The following is a 21,951-nucleotide window of genomic DNA, read 5'->3' on the forward strand; positions in this document are numbered from 1 at the left end:
GCGGTTCAATATAGGTGTCTGTGCGCCTCCGGCGCTTATCGATTCGCGCAAACCTATTTATCTTAATTCCCTCGTCGCGCAACGAGTAGTCCTCGAGGGCCGGGTAGTGCGCAAGTAGAAAGAGTGCCGACGGGGTCAGACCAGGTGCCTTGCCCATGCTCACGCCCGGAACAAGCGATTGCCCTTAATTGTGCCTCGAGTGCATTATTTTTTTTTTTTATTCTTCTTACTTTCTCTATTTGCTTCTTCTACATCTTTTACTTCCTCTTCCTCCTCCTCATCATCATCACCCATCCCCGTCCCCCTCCTACTGCACCACCTCTTCTTCTTCGTCCTCTTCTTCCTCCTCCTCTTCCTCTTCTTTTTCTTTTTATTTCAATTCTTGTTTAAAAAGCCTCGAGGTGTGAATACAGTTCATGAAAGTAACCGATGTAGATCGATTGCGGTCTGGCTACGTAAACAACAATACACGATTCAACGACGCACAATTCCGCGCTCTTTAACGTCACTTTTCTCTCTCGTAATTCATAGTGTGAAAATCGCAAATATGATCTAAGAAGGCCGTGTTTTAGCATTTGCCACCTCCTCGCGCTTCCGTATATCAATTTACTAATTCAATAAATAAATATTGCGACCTATCACTTTATAACAATGGCATTGGACATTTAGAAGTTAGTAAAGAAATTTTTTGAGCCGGGGACTCGATAGCTCTTCTGTTTTATGAATTTTATATCTTTTACTTTGGTCACTTATTTTCTAAAAATTTTCAGCAATCGACGTAAGGCTACCTACGTTATTCGACTGTACTTGGTCTCGTTTAGACAATGTTTTTTCCTTCTTCAATTTTATCATACATTAAAATTTACATATTTATATTTTCCGTACAACTGCCATATTAATGTAGCCATGTCGTTTAAATATGAACGGTCATGCAACTGTGCAATATTCTTAGTTTACTACCGTACAATCGATGTGCATTAGCTTCATTTGAACATTAGTTGCGTATTAGAATGGCTTCCCTTATTAAGGTACACCGAAAGAATATACATAAATATGTAAGAATTAATCATTAAATACGTAGTTATTATGTATTGTTATTCAACATTTACATAAATAATCGGCCTTTCTTTATACCGACTATGAACAATACGTTCATTAAAGTATATTAACATTTGAAGATAAATAATTATTTTTTACATTTAAAATTATTTGCATGGAAGATCTATAATTATATATTGTGAAATAAATCAAACGCGAATAAAAGAAAAATTTCTTCCCTTAAATTATAGATTAGATAATAAAAAATGTGCGTATCAGTGTAATGTAATTGTAATTATCGTTCGTTAAAGTTATGTTTATTTTAGCTATTTCATCATATAATTTAACATCTTTAGAAATTCTTTTGTACAATAATTTCCTTAGTTGTTAATATTATATGTAAAATAAGCATTATAATTCACTTAATGACATCGATATTTTGTCACATTCAATATCGCCTTTTTCTAATACAAAATTTTCAAAATTTCAAATATCGTCCTATAATTGTTATTTGCAAAATTGAATTTCAAAAACATAAATTGATACTTTATTACAAAATACACTCATTTAATATTTAAATATTATAATTTTAACTATTTTTATTCTTAGGAAATGTAAGCTGCTGTTACTTGTTTTAAATTTTCATTTTACGCGATGACTTATTGAACCGATCGATTACAATCATGAAACAGCATTAACTTTTACATATTTCTTCGAAATATTATTACTTGTTGAGAGTTCGGTTATTTCAGCAATATTCAGTGGAATATTTGCTTAATAGTATATTAAAATGATCTATATCTACACTAAGACGACATTCGTCGATTAAAAAAATTCAATCGATATATTATATTCTAAAATTCATTCCACTATTTGATTATGCAGATACAGATTCAAGAATGTGTAAATTTACATATAATATTTATAATTTTTTATCGGAAAATTATAATATAATTTTTAATATTACGAAATGTGTGCTTTTATTTTATATAGAAAAATAAAGTATTAATAGTTATATATAGTATAGTAGAATTATTTAATTTGGAGAATTATTAAAATTATTTAATGCATAGTATTTATTTAATAAATAAGATATATTAAAATTTTTTCATAATAATTTTTCAAGTTTGTTTTTTGTTTTATTTTATTTTGTCTTTTGTTTTGTTTTGCTTTGTTTTTCAATAATTAATGTGACCAGTAAATATGACGATAAGTTTAAAACAAAATAGAGAAAATTGTAAAAAAAGATGAAACATCAAAATTTTTCTAAAATTCTAACTTTATATATTATTATATGAAGAAAATTTGTTTAAGCTACTTGATATGATAAAAGTAATTGCATTGTACTGCTTACGTATATGAGATTAAATAATATTTTAGCATAACTTTCAAGTTTTAATAGGTAAAAGATAGTAAGTAAGTGAAATATACTTTTGAAGTTTTAAAGAATCGCTCATATATTTTTTATCTTCTGTACTTAATGTAGAGATACGCAGAAACACGCGCACGCTCACAGACACGAACGCACGAAAGCACGAACGCCCACACCCATACATGTCATCCTTCATTCTTTTAGTCAGTCATTAATATTGTAAAATATAATATTTTAGTTAAGCTTAAGTAATTTAAACCGGGCAATTAAATGTTGTACAATCTATTTGGTTAATAAAGAAATAAACTTATAAGACGCTTAATAAAGCTCTCTGCTCTAGCTACTTAAGCTGCTGTAATTACAGTAATTGCGGCAAATTCTGGCAAAGAAAAAAAGAAAACAACTTGAATAATAATAACGAATTTATCATAAAGCATAATATATTCATCAATTTCGCGCAAGAAAATTAAGCTCCTAATATTTCAAAGGAAGTAAATACGTCTTCCGGTGGGAAAATTTACATAAAATCAGTACAGGATAAAAGGCCACTGTGGTATTATGGCCTTAATAACAATAATCTTTCCAATTAATATTAAATAACGATAAACAATCAATATATATATATATATATATATATATATATATATATGAACACACGCACACACGCGCGCGCGCACGCACACACATGTATATATAAATCAATATATAATAGAGGCGAGGGTCATGGTCAATGAGCTGCAGGCACTTGTTAATTTGATCGAGGACGTAAAAAGGGAGGTGATTATTATGGAAGTCTGAGATAGGGTGGGGGAGGGGCGTCGAGGGATTCAGGATACGCCTGAGAAATAGTCGATATATATCGATAGGCTGCAGCGATCCCAAGCGTATAACGTCTCCTCGCTCGCTTTCCTGTATCTGAGGCAATTTGATTGCCTGGAAGCGTGGGGACGCGTGCAATTGATATCGTCTGATTGGCCGATTAGTCTCGCGCTCGGAGCTCGTCGGCTCTCGATTCCGGCGTCTAATCATCTTCTGCTCCCGTACCCCCGCGATCATCGATTCCTGCTCGGGAGCCCGAAAAATATGGCCCTCGAGTCCCGCAGGAACGAGCATACGGAGCCATTAAATCCCCGTCAATGACGAAGCGCGGGAGGACCCGCCTGCCAGAAAATAAGAGGGAGAGAGTGAGTGAGGCGAGCGAATGGAGAGAGGAAGAGGATGAGCGCAAGGAAGTTAGCACTTCACTTCTTGGCTCGTCATCGTCTCATCGGGACGGAGATGCCACGTGTCGCGACGTGGACTAGTAGTGCAGAAGAGGCTCGCAAAAGGGAAAAAGCCGCATCTGCGTCCTTTGACGCTGACTGACCGACGCTGCGGCCGCCTCGTGTGCGTCTACGTCGGCTGCGTATTGATTTTGCGGTGCATTGGCGCGCGCGCGCCTACGCGCGACAATTCTCCTCTAATTTTCCTTGACTTGATGCGCGTCGGCTTCATCAGCGGACGCGCTTTCCACTTTTTTTGCGCGCCGCAGCCTTTGAGCCTCGCGCCAGAATTTCGCTTTTGCCACTGTCGCGGAGGATATAACTTTCAAGTGATGATTGGGGTGGGAGTAATGGATGATTTTATAAGGTGAAAGGGGAGGGGAAGACGTCGCGGCGAGACATGCCACGCGCTGGAATGCCAGATGACGCCTGGAGCTTGCTCAAAGACAACGTTAATTGATATTTATTGATCGTGGGATTGATTCATAGGCCATTGATGCTGCGAGTCAAGCCCATGAGACATTAATTTTTTTTTTTTCATTTCGGTGCTCATTTAAATTATCTTTAATGAAAATTTTAATTTCTCCCTCCCTCCCTCCCTCTCTCTCCCTCTCTCTCTCTCTCTCTCTCTCTCTCTCTCATTAATTTTACATATGCCCGAGTAGTGCCGTACGCATACTAAATGCTTTTGCCCATAAAATTCTTTATGAAAGGTTATGTATGGCAAAAATGCTTTGCGATATGCTCAGATGGCTGATTTTCTCATGGATTATAATATTTTCATTAATGTCAGCTGATTAGCTTAGCAATATGTCTAACGATATATTAATGATATCGCGATATGATTATTTTAAATTTTGGATTGTAATGTGTGCTCAGTCATATTATATTGTTTATTGCAATTGAATATAATAAGAATGGCATTCTCCGTTGAATTGAAACTTTGCCTTTACATTTTAGATTTCATAATTAATTCGATGTACGGTGAAGATGAAGAATTAATGCGTGTCTCTTTTATATAACCGATAAATTTAATTAAAAAAAAAAAAGAAGATTCTTCCTATTTATTTAACGTTCGAATGTATTTATGAAGAAAAAGTGTTCTGATTTGTCATTATTCAAACTATTGTGCAAATGCTATAATTCATCGATATTACATAAGAAATTATAGCTCAAGCTCCATTAATTTTGCATAGAAGAGAAAAATTTTATACGATTTGAAATTGAAGGTTTATTTATAGGCGTGTAATATAAAAATAAAAAAAAAAAAAAAAAAAGGGACGAAAATAATTCTTTTAACAAGTGAATCGCTTTGAATTATCTAGTCGTTGAATCTATTTAAATATTAAAAGTTATTAAATAAAATTAAAAGAAAATTTTGTCAATGCAAAGGCAGTGTCGACAGGGTCTGGTTTTTCTTTCGTTTTTGTTTTAGCGTTAAACCACAACAATATTGGAATATAAATTATTAAATTTTACTTTTCGAGCGAATTTTGCATATTTTTGGCAATTATGTGGCATATGTAAAATCGCACTATACATATTAATAATCGGCGATGCATTTTAGTTGAATAGATAGAAATTATGTTTTATTTTGAAACGAACCTGGATACTTTCTCTTGTGTTCGGCGTCTACTTCGCGTGCTAGTGCGAAGTATTTTTCTTTAACGTCTTTTGACATATTCTTCCATAGAAGTCCTAGCCTAAATTAACAAAATATTATGTGTTTATCTTACTTTAGAACATTTATAACGTTGTTTTGAAATAAGATAGTTACGTAGCGAATAATAATCAGCAAACTATTATAATATTTTAGATAATTATCAATTTTCAAATGTTATGCATTTAAATGAATAGGAGGGTACGTTGGAAAAATTAGAAAAGAATTCTATTGCTTCATGCTCAATCGATATTCCCGCCGCATGATTATTCCTGATATAAATGACAAGCGGATTGTTTCCAAATGTCAAGAAACAATGCGCGCATTAATTCACAACGTAATTCAACAATGTTATATAATAGCGGATATTGTATTAAAAATAAACACTTTGGAAAGAAAAATGTATAATATAAAGTGATAATAATAATAATAATAATGATAACGATAATGATAATAGTAGCAATAATGATAATAGTAATAATAATGATAATAGTAATAATAATGGTAATGATAATAACGATCAACGATCAACAACGACAACGACGACAACGACGACAACGACGACAACGACGACAACGACGACAACGACGACAACGACGACAACAAAAACAATAATAACAACGAGAATAATGATAATAAAAATGTTAACAATAACGATGATAATGATAATAATGAAAAATGGCAATGATAGTAACGATAATAATGATAACAAATAATGATAATGTGTTAATGGAATATTTCGTTTTTCTACGTTGAAAGTTAACTATATATTTGTTCATTCCATTTAATTAAATTATATTCAAGTGGCATTGCGTAAACAATAATAACAACGAGAATAATGATAATAAAAATGTTAACAATAACGATGATAATGATAATAATGAAAAATGGCAATGATAGTAACGATAATAATGATAACAAATAATGATAATGTGTTAATGGAATATTTCGTTTTTCTACGTTGAAAGTTAACTATATATTTGTTCATTCCATTTAATTAAATTATATTCAAGTGGCATTGCGTTCTTATTTTCCTATTTAAAACGACAGATACTCTTGCGCCTCGTCATAAACATGCTAATGAATTAAACTGCAGTAAGATAATTCAAGGCTAAACAATCTTTTATATTTAGTGACGCAGGCATATATGTGTATATTATTTTGAATTTGGGCCGTAAATTTCCGAGGCTTGTATGCTCAAATTACATTAAACAAGAGATTGTGCAGTAGAGAACGTGAAGAATGACCGTAGACAATTATTGTATCAATATGACGTTGGCCGCGGTGTGTGGGTGGAGCGAACGAGAGGTGAGAAGAAAGGGAGAGGATGGAGGGTCAATAGATAAATGAAAGGAAAGCAACTAGCCTAACGCTAATGTCCTTGTTGGACTCCCGTGGATTCTCGACGGCGAGCTTCTTGCGCCACTCGTTGGCAAAGAGCATGAAGGCGTTGGCCGGTCGCGGTATCCTCTGCTTCACGGGCCCTATGCTGGCCCCGGTCTTGCCGCTCAAGTTCTCGTCGTCGAGGTGCAGCTGGAGGGCGACGACCGCGTTCGTGGGCTTGGGCTCCAGTCGTATTTGCCGTCTCGTCGTCTCCTCGGTGCGAGTCACCAGACTGTTCTTCTCTGTCAGGACACCGATCAGCTGACACTTCTTTGAGCTGTGCTGCTGATGATGATGATGCTGCTGCTGCTGCTGTTGCTGTTGCTGCTGCTGTCGCTGGAGCTGTTGTTGCTGTTGCTGTTGCTGTTGCTGTTGCTGTTGCTGATGCTGATGCTGATGCTGATGCTGATGCTGATGCTGATGCTGATGTTGCTGTTGCTGTTGCTGCTTTTGCTTCTGGTGATGGTGATGGTGCTGTTGGTGATGCTGCTGGTGGTGTTGTTGCTCCGGTTGCAGTCGCATCAAGCGCTTCTCCTCCGATGTCAGTCCCATCAAATGATTCTCCAGGTGTGATTCTCCGCGCTGTCTCGTCGCTGTGGGGGATCGAAAGCTTTGCCGAGTTTCTTTTTCCGAGAAAATTCTCCCCCCCCCCCCATTACTCATCCCTTTCGAATACTCTTTTTGCAATTATTCTTTCTCCTATTACTAATTTTTTTTTCTTTCTTTTCTCTTTGCCTTTTCCCCCCTGATGATATACGGCATATTTAAGCCGCGCTAGACTATTCCTCACTTATGGATTTGAAGATTCTGCAAGCTTTGAGGTAGTTTTTCAACATTGAAACAGCATTTAAATACATTTTAAATTGATCTTTCAGCCCATTGTGCTCTTTTCAATTATTCATTTCAATACTTTATGCATTTCTCTCATAGTAAATATTATCCCTTGATAGATATAATTTTTTTTTTTTTTTTTTTTTTTTTTTTAATTTCAGAACAAATTAATCTATTCTACGTGATATTTCACGTTGACATTGTCGCTCTAAAGCATTTTTATTTCTATAGAGTATTTCAAATAATTCGCATTGTTTTTATCTCCTAATCATTAAAAAATAAAATAAAATTCTACTTATATTGATATTGGTTGAAAGAATCGATCGATTATGTCAATTATTATGGCAAAATAATATATTTTATCAAATATATTTATAATAAACGAGAACTAATTATGGGTATCGCGTCGATCGAGTACATATGCCGTGAAAAGACAAATTTATTCATTAATTATCGAAAATATAAATAACAATTGCTATTGTAAACGTTGAAATTAACCGTAATATGGAAAATAAATAAAATGAAAAAAAAAAAAAAGAAAAAAAAAGAAAAGAAAAAAATTTGAAAAAAAAAGAACGTTCAAATAAAAAGTAATTATGTTATATTAAGTTATTCTTAAAATTTTCATCAATAATCATCTAAACATTATTCACAATCTATTAAATGTATTTCTTTACAACATGAATAAAAAATAAAAATAAATATATATATATATATTTCATCAATTTTATTATAATAATATAAAAATTGAAGGAGAAAATATGTTCATTCTTAAATCATTGGCTTTACAACTATTTCATTAATATTTGAAATTGCACAAAGTCATAGCTAATAGAATATTTATAATACCCATCATCCGTGAAATATCCGTATTCTAATAATTTACTTTATAATCGTTGAAAAAAACAACTCATTATTATATAATATTTCGTATTTATATTAAAGATAAGGTTTAAAGGTAGCGAATCTAGTGGGCCGGTGCCGACAATAAACAAAGGATATGTGTAAATGAATAGGAGTCGTGAGAAATAAGGGCAATCTTGGTTTGAGCGTAAATAAAGAAATGGAGTGAAAGGATCCCGTACCTTTTTCTACAAAGCTCACGAGGACTTTGTGCTTCTCCATGCCGGAAAAGCTCGTGCAACAATTGGGGAAGGTGTCGGACGAGTTATTCTTGCCTACGAGCGGATTACAACCGGCTTCTGCGTGGATGGGAAATCTCGGAAAAGACGAAAGCACGAGTGCCCGCGTTATTTCATTATTACTCTTGTTGTGCGCGGCAATCGCGGTTGTTGAAAAAATGCGACAATCGCCTCGGCCGTTGTCAAGAAGCTCGGTCTTGTCCTCCCTGCCTCTGGTGCAACAAAACACACGTGGCGAGCGACTGACGCAACGAGGGCCAAAACAATCGAGACGATTTTCACGATGTAAGCGACGACAAGTGACGATCGGCCGCTTTCGTTCTCGGACGGCTCGGCGTTTTCTCGAAGTTTATTATTGAGTCGCGGAGCTTTCTGCAGGCTGGAAGAGGAAGAAAGTAGAGAGAAAGTCGAAACAACGATAGACAAAGACAGACAGACAGACATATATTTAAATAGATGGATAGATGGATAGATGAATAGATTGATTGATTCATTGACTGATATTGATTGATTGACTGATTGATTGATAAATAGAGATAGAGATTGAGAGGGAGAGAGAGAGAGAGAGTGAGAGAGAGAGAGAGAGAGAGACAGAGAGAGAGAGACAGACAGACAGACAGACAGAGAGAAAGACAGAGAGAAAGAGAGAGAGAGAGAGAGAGAGAGTGAGAAAGAGGAAAAGGGAACGGGGAAAATAGGATGGAGAATGAAAAGGACGAGGAGTGTGGCAACCTACTTGGTATCGACTACTACGCCGCGCTCGGATTGAATCGCGGATGCACCAACGAGGATATACGCAAAGCGTAAGGATCTCGACTCATCGTCCGAATAACCTGGTTTTTATCATCCATTCCTAACGTCGTACTCATGAAAAAAAATCGATGCGAATAATACTTCAAGTAGACCATCCATTGTTTCCAATGAGCATGCATATACTTAATGCTTTATACATTTACTCTGAAACTTATCATTTACTACAATATTCTTGATTTTTTTTTGTTTGTTTTTTTTTGTTTTCGCTTTTTCGTTTCGTTTTTTTTTCTTTCCCTCCCCCAAATAATACCATTTATATATTATATGCGGTGGCATTAAAAATTATGCGAATCGCTTATAATCATTAAATCTGTTTGGAATTTATTTTAAGTTTTTGTGCTTTTCAAAATCGTCATATCTCGAAACGAGTAAATCATTCAAATTATATCTTTAAATAATGCAGTGCATTAACTAACATTGAAAAATTATTATTTATCCTAAATTTCTAAACAAAAGTGTTGCTTAAATATTGAATTAACTCCTTCCTACTAGCAAATGGTAACAAAAGTGGATACAATTTTTCTTTAAGGGATTTTTTGTATTTTACTATCCAAATATGTACTAACAGTGCTATAAAAAAAAAAAAAAAAAAAAAAAAAAAAAAAAAAAAATCAAAGTACGATTTATAATGATTTCGTTAAGAGTAATAAACAATAAGAGTATTTCCATGCAATTAAATTAAATAATTTTCACTTGGATTCAATTCAATTTAATAAGTTATTCGATTATTTAGAAGTATCGATATACTTTCTTTTTATCGTTAATAATTAATTACAACTAATTACAAATTAAGCCATATACTGTCAATACAAGCAAATTTACATTTTCTCAAATATACTTTATTAGCCCTTATAAGATATGGAATTTTTATAACGAAACGCGTAAAATATTCAAATTATAAACAAGAATAATTAATAATATAAGAGGATATAATTAACGTAATATCAAATTACATCTCTCGACACAATATAGCACACATGCTTTAATATAGTGTTTTGGTATGCAAAAGTCTATTCATAACGAATAAAATTACAGAACACATGAAATTTATGTCCTCGAATGTGAATTAATATCTGACTTATCAATTGCATGTCACTTAGCCAATTAACGTTGATATTATAAGAGGAATAATTAAGTGGAACGAACGGTATAGTCTACCTGAGAATGCCTTGCGCATGTGTGCGTGGGAAAAACTGTACGAGTTCTTGAAGGCGTGAACTTATGTCGTTGCCTATATCTTACCTACTATATCTATCATATAGTGCTCTTAAAAAGCAGTCATTTTTAACGAGATTGAAGGTAGCAAGTTCCGTTACACCGTGATAGAGTTGCATTTTATTCGCGTAATGCGCAAAGGGATATTTTATCGACGAAATTGTTTTCCCGGTAAAAAGAATTAAGGCGTCGGATTTTCCTTCGAAGTTTACTTACCTCAACGGCTAATTATCTATGATAATTTACTCGATCATAAATACAATCGTGCTCTATCCGGCTGCTATTGTTGTTTTACTTTATGCCGATGATCATTATGCCGATGGACAGGTGAATGCGACGTAAACAGTTATGCGATAAGATTTTACATCGATCGTTTATTACTTTTCTTTAATTAAGCAATTTTCTAGTGCTCTTAAAATATTAAATTAAACGTCTCGTAATTGTGGCAGAGAGCATAATTTTTTTCGGTTAATAATAATTTGTTGATCGTTCACGAGACCCAAAAATTACAGTATTCTTTTTTTATTGATAACAATCAAGTTGTCATATTACAAGTGCGAAAAGAATTCCTAGCATACATATTATCCACTAAATATCTTAATTTTCATAATATAATTAACGTACTTAGTAATTAATTTTTTAAGTCTTAAAGTACGGCAAAATGTCGATAAAGCAGACACAGTTTCATCGAAGAAATTCTAATTTCTGACAATGCTGACTATAAATTTTTTTATCAGAAATCCTGGATTACCAGCCTTTCGCCGCTTTGCTCAAAGCACTCCGTTCGATTAACGCATATCCATTAACGGGGGCGTTGTACCAAAATCTCACAAACTAAGTTCGTAAAACCTTTCAAACAGATTATTCGGCTCGCTCTGGCTAATAATTCCGGCTGAAAATGATCCGACGATTAATGATAACAGCGAGCGTGAGTGAAAAGTCAGCGGGCAAAGCTCTCGAGCGCGTAATAGCGCAAGAGGCGGTGTCGATCGATTGCTCGCAAGACCCGCTTACTCCCCCCCCCCTTTCTCTCTCTCTCTCTCTCTCTCACACTCTCTCTCTCTCTCTCTCTCTCTCTCTCTCTCTCTCTATCTATCTCTCGTTAACTCTCACATAAATCGGCAATTCGAGCAGTCGTGCGTCCGGGTGATCGGCCCAAATGAACTCGCGATTAAGTCCGCGACGTAGCCACTGTAGCTGCCGCTGGTGGTGGTGGAGCCGAGACGCCGAGGCGCAGGCGCCAGTGCGATTCGCGACGATATCACTCCTCGGCGGGCGGCTGTCGCTCCAGCATTATGGAATATCTCGACGGTGGCCAGCCGGGTTTTCTCATCCTCATCGTTCTCTTCGTCCTGCTGTGGCGGTACCTACCGCGGAACCAGGAACAATCTGACAAGTAACGACTTCATCGTCCAGAGATTCTCTCGCGCGATTAGCGCCAAATCGACATTCTTTCCCTGTGCTTTTGTGCTGTGTGAATGTTGCCAGTGTCGAAAAGAAGTGCGTAGCTGAAACCTTAGCCCGCTGGCTAGTAATCTGCACTAATACAACTCGCCGATTCCACCTGCTGGACGAACCCTTGCTTACGCTTCGCGCAGGTGCATCAGCGCGATAAATCTCCTTCGGAACAAAGGTCGACCTAGGCGTTTCATGCTCCGCTTCATTGAAAACTTCATTATATTATCTCCCTGAGTGAAAGATAATGATATACCTAGACTTTTTTTACTAAGGCTTTTTAAAGTGAATATTAATAAAGAAACCAGTGGGTAGAATCATATATATGGGAGCTTTGTGCTCGATAATAGTTTTACATTTCGTTGTAACTCAATTATTTTATAGCGATGGAATGGCTTTAAAGGAAAAATCTAGCGACGAAACGTTTAAAGCGTTTGACGTATATTTATTTTAGCCGCGTTATTCGCCATAATTTTTAATGCTAACGCAAGCGAAGTTTACGAACAAGTTGAAAGTCATTCGATAGCCAATGCCAATGCAATCGATCTTAAATATCTTCATATGTATAACGATTTCAATTGCGCTTAACTTTTTATCGATAATCTAGAACTTTTTTTATAGATATCATCAATGATATCATTTAGCTCATCGATGCTTTTAAATTGACAGGTACGTATATCTTCACATAATTTTATCGTGTTTTTCAAATAAAAATCCGTGCTATGAATAATTTACTCACTCGCGAATTTAAAGCAGTGATAATGATAATGCACACGAGTTGTAAAACAACAAAAACAAAAAAACCACACCTGATTAAATTATTAGGATACGAATCGAGACTTCAGCATAGATAAAGAGCTTTCAGGTAACGCTCGATTTCAGAAAGACAAAAACAAAAAAAAAAACAACATTATTGACAGCTACAATAAGCAATATCACTATCAAGCGTACAAATTGCATATTAATAATTAAACTTAATCAATAAATAGATTGCTTTTGAAATCGTTTAATTATTTATTCCTGCATTTTTAAATGTCAATATTTATCAAAGTGCATGTTTCCCAGCACCAAAAAAAATCTTATAACAAATACTTTATTAATACTATTCATCGTCATTGATTATCGCAATTACAAGGTTTACGATAAGACATTCGGCGGGTGTAGGTTGTCTTGGAAAAATTACCTAGACAAAAAAAAGATGCAAATAATAGAACGGACCTGGAAGGCCTCACTGAACCTCGCGATCCTTACGTTTCAGCTTCCGACGGCTGTCGCTTCGTTACCATCCTGAGAGGCTCACTTCGAACGTCCGGGTCAGCGGGACTTGCGATGCCCAACACTCTGCGTTTGCCATCATCGCCGAGGCTTACGAAGTCCTCTCGAATCACCTCTACAGGGCGATCTACGATCAATTCGGCGAGGCAAAGCTCAAAAAGAAATTTCGTGGACCCGATGGATGCGTGCCACCCTACGTTTTCCATGGCGAGCCCCTCCAAACTTATCGGTAGACTATTATTCTCGATATAGGATACGAGGCAAATATGGCAAATGCTTTAGTCCTTTTTAGCTCTAATAAAGCAATATATCATCAAGTTCGTAACGAAGCCTTCGGACTTTATCCTGTCTTTTGCAGATCCTTGCTTGACGATGCTCGGATTTTTACGATAAGTGTCCATTCAAACGCAATCGCACTATTTTCCACTGTTGTTTACGGAATATTTTTCTAAGCTATTGCGATCTGTGCGATATCATATTCTCTCTGATAAATACTCATTGCAATGCATGAAAATGCAGAAATCCTGTTTCTCCATATCGACAATCTTTTTGTAACAATCCTTCAAGATACTTCAAATTAAAAATCAGAGTGCGGATACGGATGAGACAGATCTCTCACTTATCACAATTTTTTTGTCTAATTCGTAAATTTTTATCAGTTTTTATTATATTAATTTTTATTATATGTAATCAGTATTCGTAATATATATATATATATATATATATATATATATATATATATATATTGGAAAGAATTTGTATAAAACAATACAATAGAATATCTTGTTCCTTGTTGTTTACAAAAAAAAACTATTTACCTTAATAAGCAGAATTATTTTAAGTTTTAATTATATCGGTCTGTAGCTTTTCCATTTGTTAATCTCAGTACAGAATTTTGTTTAAAAATCGTGCCGACTTTTCTTTCACTCATCTCGTGATTGCAAATGATTTAATGTAATTTTCTAAAAACAAGAAATATAATTAAAAAGTTGACTTAGCAGTACATTACCTTTATTCTTGCGCATAGTATCATAAAATGAATTAAACGGCCTCTTAGTTTTATTTATAATTAAAACACTTTTTTGCGATAATTTTCTTTCGGTTAATTTTATAAAAAAAAAAAAAAACTTATAAAGTCAATTAGAAACTGAATCTTGTTCTAATTAGCAATTGCCTTCTGGCAGAAGCTTGTTAATCGAAATTCAACTTGTCATTTTTATTTTCTTTTTAAGCGCCAGTTCATATTTTACTTAAACGCGAGCATTGATAGTATTAGTGTTATCGAATAAAAAAGAATTTATATAAATTTTCATATTATGCATTATATTATTTATTCTCCGCTAGTTTATTTATTCTAAATTCCATTAGTTTTTTCGGATAAATGTTAATGGAACGTGAATTCTGCAAAGTGTCACAGGAGTCGCTGAAAATGCTGAATACGATATCAGATAAATATTCGTGCGTTGCATTGAGTTGAAAACAGGCGGAGACAAATACACTAAACGAATATAATATTTTAATCTATATTTCATTTAAAATAATCTAGTAAGAAGATGAGATAAGCATTTTTAGCATTACGCAATAAATGAAATGTAGTATAAAGTAGAATACATCGATATAATATTAGAATATTAATTGCCAATTGGCGTTCAGTATAAGAACTCTCAATTCGTTGAATATATCATATAATGCTGTTTCCTCTAATCGCTAATATGACTCGATAATTTTTCATAAATATATTTTCTTCTTATCGAGGTTTGCAGTTTCATGTGGGGAAAATCAGTTCATACACAATGTTGAAAAATTGAAAAATAGCTTAAATAAAAAAAAAGAGAGAAAAAAAATTGGAACGAATATTCTCATTTTTCATTATAATTATTATTGATAAGAAATCCCCATTTTTATAGTTTAAAAATCAAATGTATTAAGATATAATGATTGTGCCGCAAGAATACAATAAATCCATGATAATACATAGTGTACAAATAATTATTGTTAAGACGCTACGTAACATCCGAAATAAAGCTTTATCTTTCTCGCCGTAGTTATCACGCTTATGTCGCTCTTATAAACTGCAAAGCTCAAAGTAATCGTAACGGATTTTCTCATCCTGGTATAGAGAATTCTTTGGAACTGAAAACCCTTACGCTGATATCCTCGATAACTTGCGAAGTCCAGTGCCGCTCGAAGATTGCCCAGAAGCTCCGATAAAGAAAAAGGATGAACCTATAATAAAGGCACTTCCATTAACATTGAACGAGGCCAGTATTATAAGATTTCATTCATATAATTACTTTGGTTTTTCTTGTTTTTCTTTTCTTTTCTGTTTTTGTTTTTGTTATTGTTTTTTTGTTTTGTCTCTTGCTTTTACGAAATATTACAAAAAGGCTCGTACAATTACTCTTGCCTTTTTAAGTCCTTTTAAAGAGTTCTCGTTAATTCTTGGGCATTACTTTCCTTAATCCATACTCTTAAGGTAAAATGCAACTCAAAGATCTATAACGATAGAGTAAATAATAAGTTTATTTCAATTTGTCGTATGTGACTTAACTGCACGAGACTTAACTGCTTATAACAACGATTACAAAGACAAACAAAAATATCGAGAAAAATGTCGAGCTTAAACTGGTAATTATTTTGTAAAACAGCCATAGAAATGTGCAGAGTGTCGTTGCAGTTTAAGGAATTGTAAATAAATTTCAACATTTGTTTTAAGCTATTAGTTGCACTTATACTGCGTTAAACAATATCAATACAAAAATACAGGCTGACAAAGACATTATAAGGAAGTACTTATTACCTAGTCAAAAGAAGATTCCTGAAAGAGCGTCTATTCAAACAAATTTTTTCCCCTTATTTTCTCTCCAGCGTTCAAATAAAAAATTAAAATACCTTGCTCGAATCACCCCAGTTTAGTTAATCCTCGCTGTTTCAACATTCAAATCCTTAAGAACATAATACAAAATACTTCAGCATTCTGATAAAATATAACGACTTATCTGATTATTCGATTAATAAACGATTATACTGTACAATAAACGATACAATAAACGATTTTACTGCTCCAAGGAGACAATCACAGATTTACCGAGCAAATAACGAACGATTCGGTATAAATGGGCATAAAAACAAAAAAAGGTTCGGTATAAAAAAACAAGAAACAAAAAGACAAAAGCAAAACAACATATTGATAACAAACTCCATTCCATTCGAGTTGGCTTTGCATTCTCAACCTCTTTAATATAATGTTTACAATCTTTGTGGAAGAGGAGAAAAGTGGAAAGTATGCAAGCGGGTCCGTAAGGTGCAGGACATAAATATTTGAATGGTTTTGCGCGCAGGTCTTTTACGGCGGAATAAAGAAAATGAAGATCCAACGGATCGTTCTCGTGGGAGAGAACAACAAAGAGACGGCGCCGTCGACAGCTTTGGAGGAAAAAATTCTCTCTATACCGATAATGCCGGGAATGCCTCCGGGAGCGAAAATCGTCTTCCCTGAGGAAGGCGATCAAGGACCGACGAAAATTCCCGGTGAGATTCTTATGTCCCTACTTTTCTCTATGTTTTTTTCTGCAAATATTTTTTTCCTTACATCTTACCTTAAATCGCATTTCCTTCCACTGTGATTTCTCTACCGTTGTGAAATCTTAATTTCTTTTATACGCTGCGAAATATCTATTTAAGGATTTTTCATTACCTTTATGCACATAGTCTTATCTGATTTTCATATTACCAGAAGAACACAAAAAAAAAAAGAGCATGAACTTTTAATTTTCGGTACGGAATTCTAACTGGACCGAATGAATTGTGGAAATTTTATACATTTTTCTACTAAGCAACGCGTCACCTATTCGCGCCAAACAATTGCCCATTAGACGACATTATATTAATCGATAATTGCAAGAGGCTCTATTAAAAGTTTTTATTTACATTTGTAGCTCTTACGGATTTAATATCTTAACCTAACAATTTTCTTGGTTACATTAACGAATTAAATGGTTTAATCACGCGATGTTTAATCTTAAATTGAATCCTTAAATTTGCATTATATTATGCAAGGCGTTATTGAAACGTTAAAGTACATCGTACTGCTAAAGCTTTTAACATGCCACTTAATACTAATTTTATCAACATATATTGTTCAAAGTGATAAAGAATAATTATCGACGCTTCATACTAATTTCACAAAATGCTTAATAAGTCGATACGAGCTGGGCAATTTTTTTTCTTTTTTTTTTTTATGAAAATTAAATAGCCATATTATGAAATGCATGAGTATACAAACAAAACAAAAACAAAAACAAAAACAAAAAAAAAAAAAAAAACACCATAAATTAACAATCAAAGAATATTATTAGTCTCCGTGGCTTAATTGTCATTGCCCAATTTCTATTTAACTTGCTTACCTATCTATTTTGATGGGCGAAAAAGAAAGAAACAACATAAAAGAAACAATATTCGTATTGCCGTATTTGAAACACAGCCTCCTTATCTTGTTTATAATGTAGAATAAAATGTTCCTAAATCCTAGAACCTTTCACTTTCATATCCACGACTACAATAGCCTTATTGTTCTTGAACTTAGCGTAAATAAGCATGAAAATCTGCTTAAAACCATTGAGGAAGAAAGCTCAAGAAAGTTATTCCTCTGAATATTGTCATTTCGTAACCACGAAGTAAGTTTGGTTGTCCCCATCTCAATCGGATAAGCAACGGCGCTATATAATAACGGCACTCCAGCGTATATTTTTCGTTATAAAAGCGATCTATGTAATAGACGAGGTGCTCAGCAGACTCAATTGCACATCGAATGTCAAATGATAAAAGAAAACGATCGAATGCTCTCTCTTTCTCTCTCTCTCTCTCTCTCTCTCTCTCTCTCTCTCTCTCTTTGTCTGGCTTTAAAGAGAAAAAAAAAACTAAGGGAAAAAAGGGTAAAATTCAGCCGTTGTGTGCATTGATATCCCTGAAATACTTAGGAAAGGCTTCCATTTTACATTTTACAGCGGATGTGATATTCATGACGGAGGACAAGCCGCACGAGACATTCAAGAGGGAGGGCTCGGATCTAAGGATGACGGTTAAAGTGGCCCTGAGCGAGGCCTTAACCGGGACTATCGTCACCGTCAATACCATCGACGAGCGAATTCTCCGCGTCCCCATTACGTCCGTCATCTCGTGAGTAACTCATTGCCCGGGAACTAATGCTTACGCGTATCGATGTAAATGGCCGATTATTTTTTTACACGTAGACACTCGTCGATCGGTAATCGGCAGTGGAATACCGGGGGCATGTTATCGTCGGCTGGGATATTATTTGAAATTTGCATTTCAAGTTGAAATAATGGTTAGGCTAGGTGCGGTGATCTTGGTCGACGCAATTGTCCGCCAATGGGAGAGAAGGCAATTACTGCCGCGTAGAATAGTTTTCTTTTTCACAAGGGATTCATTTAATTAACACTCGCGTCATGTCGAGCACATATTGCCAAGTATTATTTTTATTATTTCAATGTTGTTTATCGGCTTCACTCGATCGAACACTGCCAAAGGAAGCGACACTTTTTTTCTTTTTTTCTTCTCCGTTTTCCTCTTCTATTTCTTTTACACCTATTTATGCACGATGCTTAACGCGGATAAAAAAAAAAAGTTGAGCGAGAAAATTTGCTCTCACTTTATTCTGCGAGTAATGGAGGATCGTTCGTTGTCAATTGTGGATATTGAATGAAGGAACGATAGAGATTCTTTCGGAATAAATCATAATAAATGGCAGCTTAATCTCGTCATGCTCGAACAAACCTAAGTGACTTAGCCTTTAAATAAGATTTCTTTTAATTGCTGAGGATCGCGATGCTCGATAATTGCAAGTTACTTTGATATAATAGTTTGTCTCGAAAGCAAACGACTTAAATAATCGAATAATTTACACGTTGAAAAATACGGAAAATTTTATTTATAATTTTTTACTTTTATGATATTACCACTACCACTATTGCCACTACCACTATTGCCACTACTACTACTACTACTACTACTAATACTACTACTACTACCAGCAATACTAAAACTACTGGCAGTGTTTTTTTGTCTTTCTTTTTTTACTTCTTTTTTTTTTTTTTTTTTTTTATAATGATTTACGTAATGGACGTATTAGCACAATTCTCCACTTCGTTACTACATAGATTAATAAATAAATAATCTGCCGCGGAATTGGCTTTAGGCAAAAGCTAAAATTACAATATTAATATGTCACTTAAGAATATGACCTTCCTAAGCTCGAAGATCTTATCAATTATAATTGGATATTATAAACAATTAAATTTCAACGGCAAGGTAATATATTAGTAATTAGTTTTACAAAGTAATGTTGAACGGAGCTTCTGATTATAATGATTTCCCCGAGCGCAACATTATAAAATGCACATTAAATTTGATTGACATGTCGTTGGTACATTACATTATCACAATATCAGAGGATGCGCATCGAACGGATAAAATGCAAAATCAGTTAAGCTGAAAGAGTACCTTTGCAGACCGAAGTACGTGAAAACAATATCGGGCGAGGGTCTGCCGTTGGTCGAGGATCCGGAGCGCCGCGGCAAGTTAATAATCGATTTCGATGTCCAGTTCCCGGAGTATCTACCCCCCTCCAATAAAAAGTACGTGCAGATGGCTTTAGCAACGGAGCAAGAAGGGGCCGGTGACAACGACGCTAACATCGAGGGCAACAAGCGCCTCGTGCACCGGATGCTCCTGGATGGCAAGATGTACACGAGCTGCCGACATTGAGGGATGCACAGCTGCTCTCATGCCTCTCTCTCTCTCTCTCTCTCTCTCTCTCTCTCTCTCTCTCTCTCTCTTTCTCTCTCTTGGTTTTTGTCTACTTCTTCTTCTTCTTCATCTTCATCTTTTTCTTATCTTCTTCTTCTTCTTCTTCTTCTTCTTCTTCTTCTTCTTCTTCTACTTCTCTTCTACTTCTTCCTCTTCTTCTTCTTCTTCTTCTTCCTTTTCATCTTCCTTTCCTCTTTTTTCATAAGGAATAAATTTTACTTTGATAAATAAATCAATCGCCTCGTTTAACCCTTCGCTCTCCCTTCCCTTACTTATTGGCACCCCACACGCTGGAAAAAACCAACCAGACATTACTCTAGTGCGACGCGCCCCACCTTCCAAATTTATTTTTTATTTCTCCGACTTTTTCCATCTTGGCGCGTCAGAAAATAACGGATATTCGATATCGCGAGTGCTTGGTTATATGACTTGTAGCCGGTGAGTGCGAAGTAAGACGTCGAGATTTTCCCTGCTCTCGCCTTTTCGTATTACTTCTAACATTAACATCGGCTCCATTGAATTCTTATTGCAATGTGCGGTAGTTTTTATTGAAATTACAATGGCTATTCATGGTCACGATGGAAAATTGGACGATTAGAGCGAATAAATTCGGGAACAAGCCGGATTAAACATACCTCGTCATAGCGCTTTTGTCATTAACGATACTTTGTGCAATGAGAGAGAGAGGCTCTTTAGCATTATTCTAATCATTATCTAATCGTCATTACTTATGCACTTCTATTTTTCTCCCAACTCGTCAATTAAAACTTCCAACTCGAAACTTAAAACTTTTTGTAAACATAATTTTTAGCGATTCATCTTCATTGAATTAATAAAGTGTACTCTGATAAAACCGTACGGCATATAATAAAATTCATCTACATATATATATATATATATATATATATGTATAATTGCGTTTGTGTTTGTGTGCGTCCATGCACGGTGGAAACTTTTGATAATGCACCGGAAGAAGTAAGTGAGATAAAGAGAAAAGAATATTCAAATCCCTAAGTGGAAATCCATATGAAAGTTGTAATTAATAATTGATCGATCGATCTATCAAAGTTCGTAAATTAATAATTGGGCATTGGAAAAAATTTACGAACGGCTGAGCTATTCTCAGCCATAAAATCTTACTCATAGTCAAGCAAATTGGATAAGGTGTGGACGAGGAAAGGTGCGGGCGTGTGATGACGTTGTGAGGGGGGGAAGAGAGCCGGTCACGGCGCGGACTCGAGCAGGTGAGAAGGTGTGCGTGGGCGGTGCGCGAACGTTCTTCCCGAGCCGAGCCGAGCCGAGCCGCGGAAACAGAAACAGACAGAGACAGCGTTGGTTGCTTAGGTGGTAAGAAGGTAAGTCGTCGGCCGACGTGACCGACGGTAGATAGACGACCGGGAGGGAGACGCCGACGCAAGATGTCGCCAACAAGCTGCCGGAGCCGCTCTGCTGTTCGGCCGTGTAAGCCCCCGGATAAGAGAGTGGGAGGGTAGGAATGGCGAGGGCGATGTGCGAGGAGGAGGAGGAGTAGGAGGGGGGGGGAGTTAGACTCCGGCGAGCTCGAAGCCAGCATGGCGTCAGCCACGTCGTCCTCCGCGGCTTCGGAGCGACCGGTCACGAGTTTTAGGGGCGCGTGACGCGCGCGGGACGCCGGCGGGACCGGGACCGGAGCCGGGA

General features: G+C 35.5%; 2 protein-coding genes across 2 annotated transcripts in view; one reads left to right on the top strand and one right to left on the bottom strand.

The window, feature by feature from the left end:
• Window positions 1-8,671, bottom strand: part of LOC105364093 (GATA zinc finger domain-containing protein 10-like) — a 42,930-nt gene extending 34,259 nt beyond the window's left edge. Inside the window, exons 1-4 of the mRNA XM_011501956.1 lie at window positions 8,632-8,671; window positions 7,149-7,308; window positions 6,699-6,992; window positions 5,278-5,375 (exon numbers count right to left, since the gene is read on the bottom strand). Coding sequence (XP_011500258.1) covers window positions 5,278-5,375; window positions 6,699-6,992; window positions 7,149-7,308; window positions 8,632-8,671 — 592 coding nt within the window. The remainder of the gene's footprint in view (window positions 1-5,277; window positions 5,376-6,698; window positions 6,993-7,148; window positions 7,309-8,631) is intronic.
• Window positions 8,672-9,359: 688 nt separating this feature from the next.
• On the top strand, window positions 9,360-20,281 carry LOC105363954 (dnaJ homolog subfamily B member 13). The gene is made up of 6 exons (XM_011501776.1): window positions 9,360-9,491; window positions 13,430-13,675; window positions 15,566-15,707; window positions 16,788-16,977; window positions 18,453-18,624; window positions 19,977-20,281. Exons 1-6 carry the CDS (start codon window positions 9,388-9,390, stop codon window positions 20,230-20,232), a joined length of 1,110 nt encoding a protein of 369 aa, XP_011500078.1. The 5' UTR covers window positions 9,360-9,387; the 3' UTR covers window positions 20,233-20,281.
• The last annotated feature ends 1,670 nt before the right edge of the window (window positions 20,282-21,951 follow it).

This window comes from Ceratosolen solmsi, unplaced genomic scaffold (assembly GCF_000503995.2).
Source record: "Ceratosolen solmsi marchali unplaced genomic scaffold, CerSol_1.0 scaffold23, whole genome shotgun sequence".
NCBI lineage: Eukaryota > Metazoa > Arthropoda > Insecta > Hymenoptera > Agaonidae > Ceratosolen > Ceratosolen solmsi.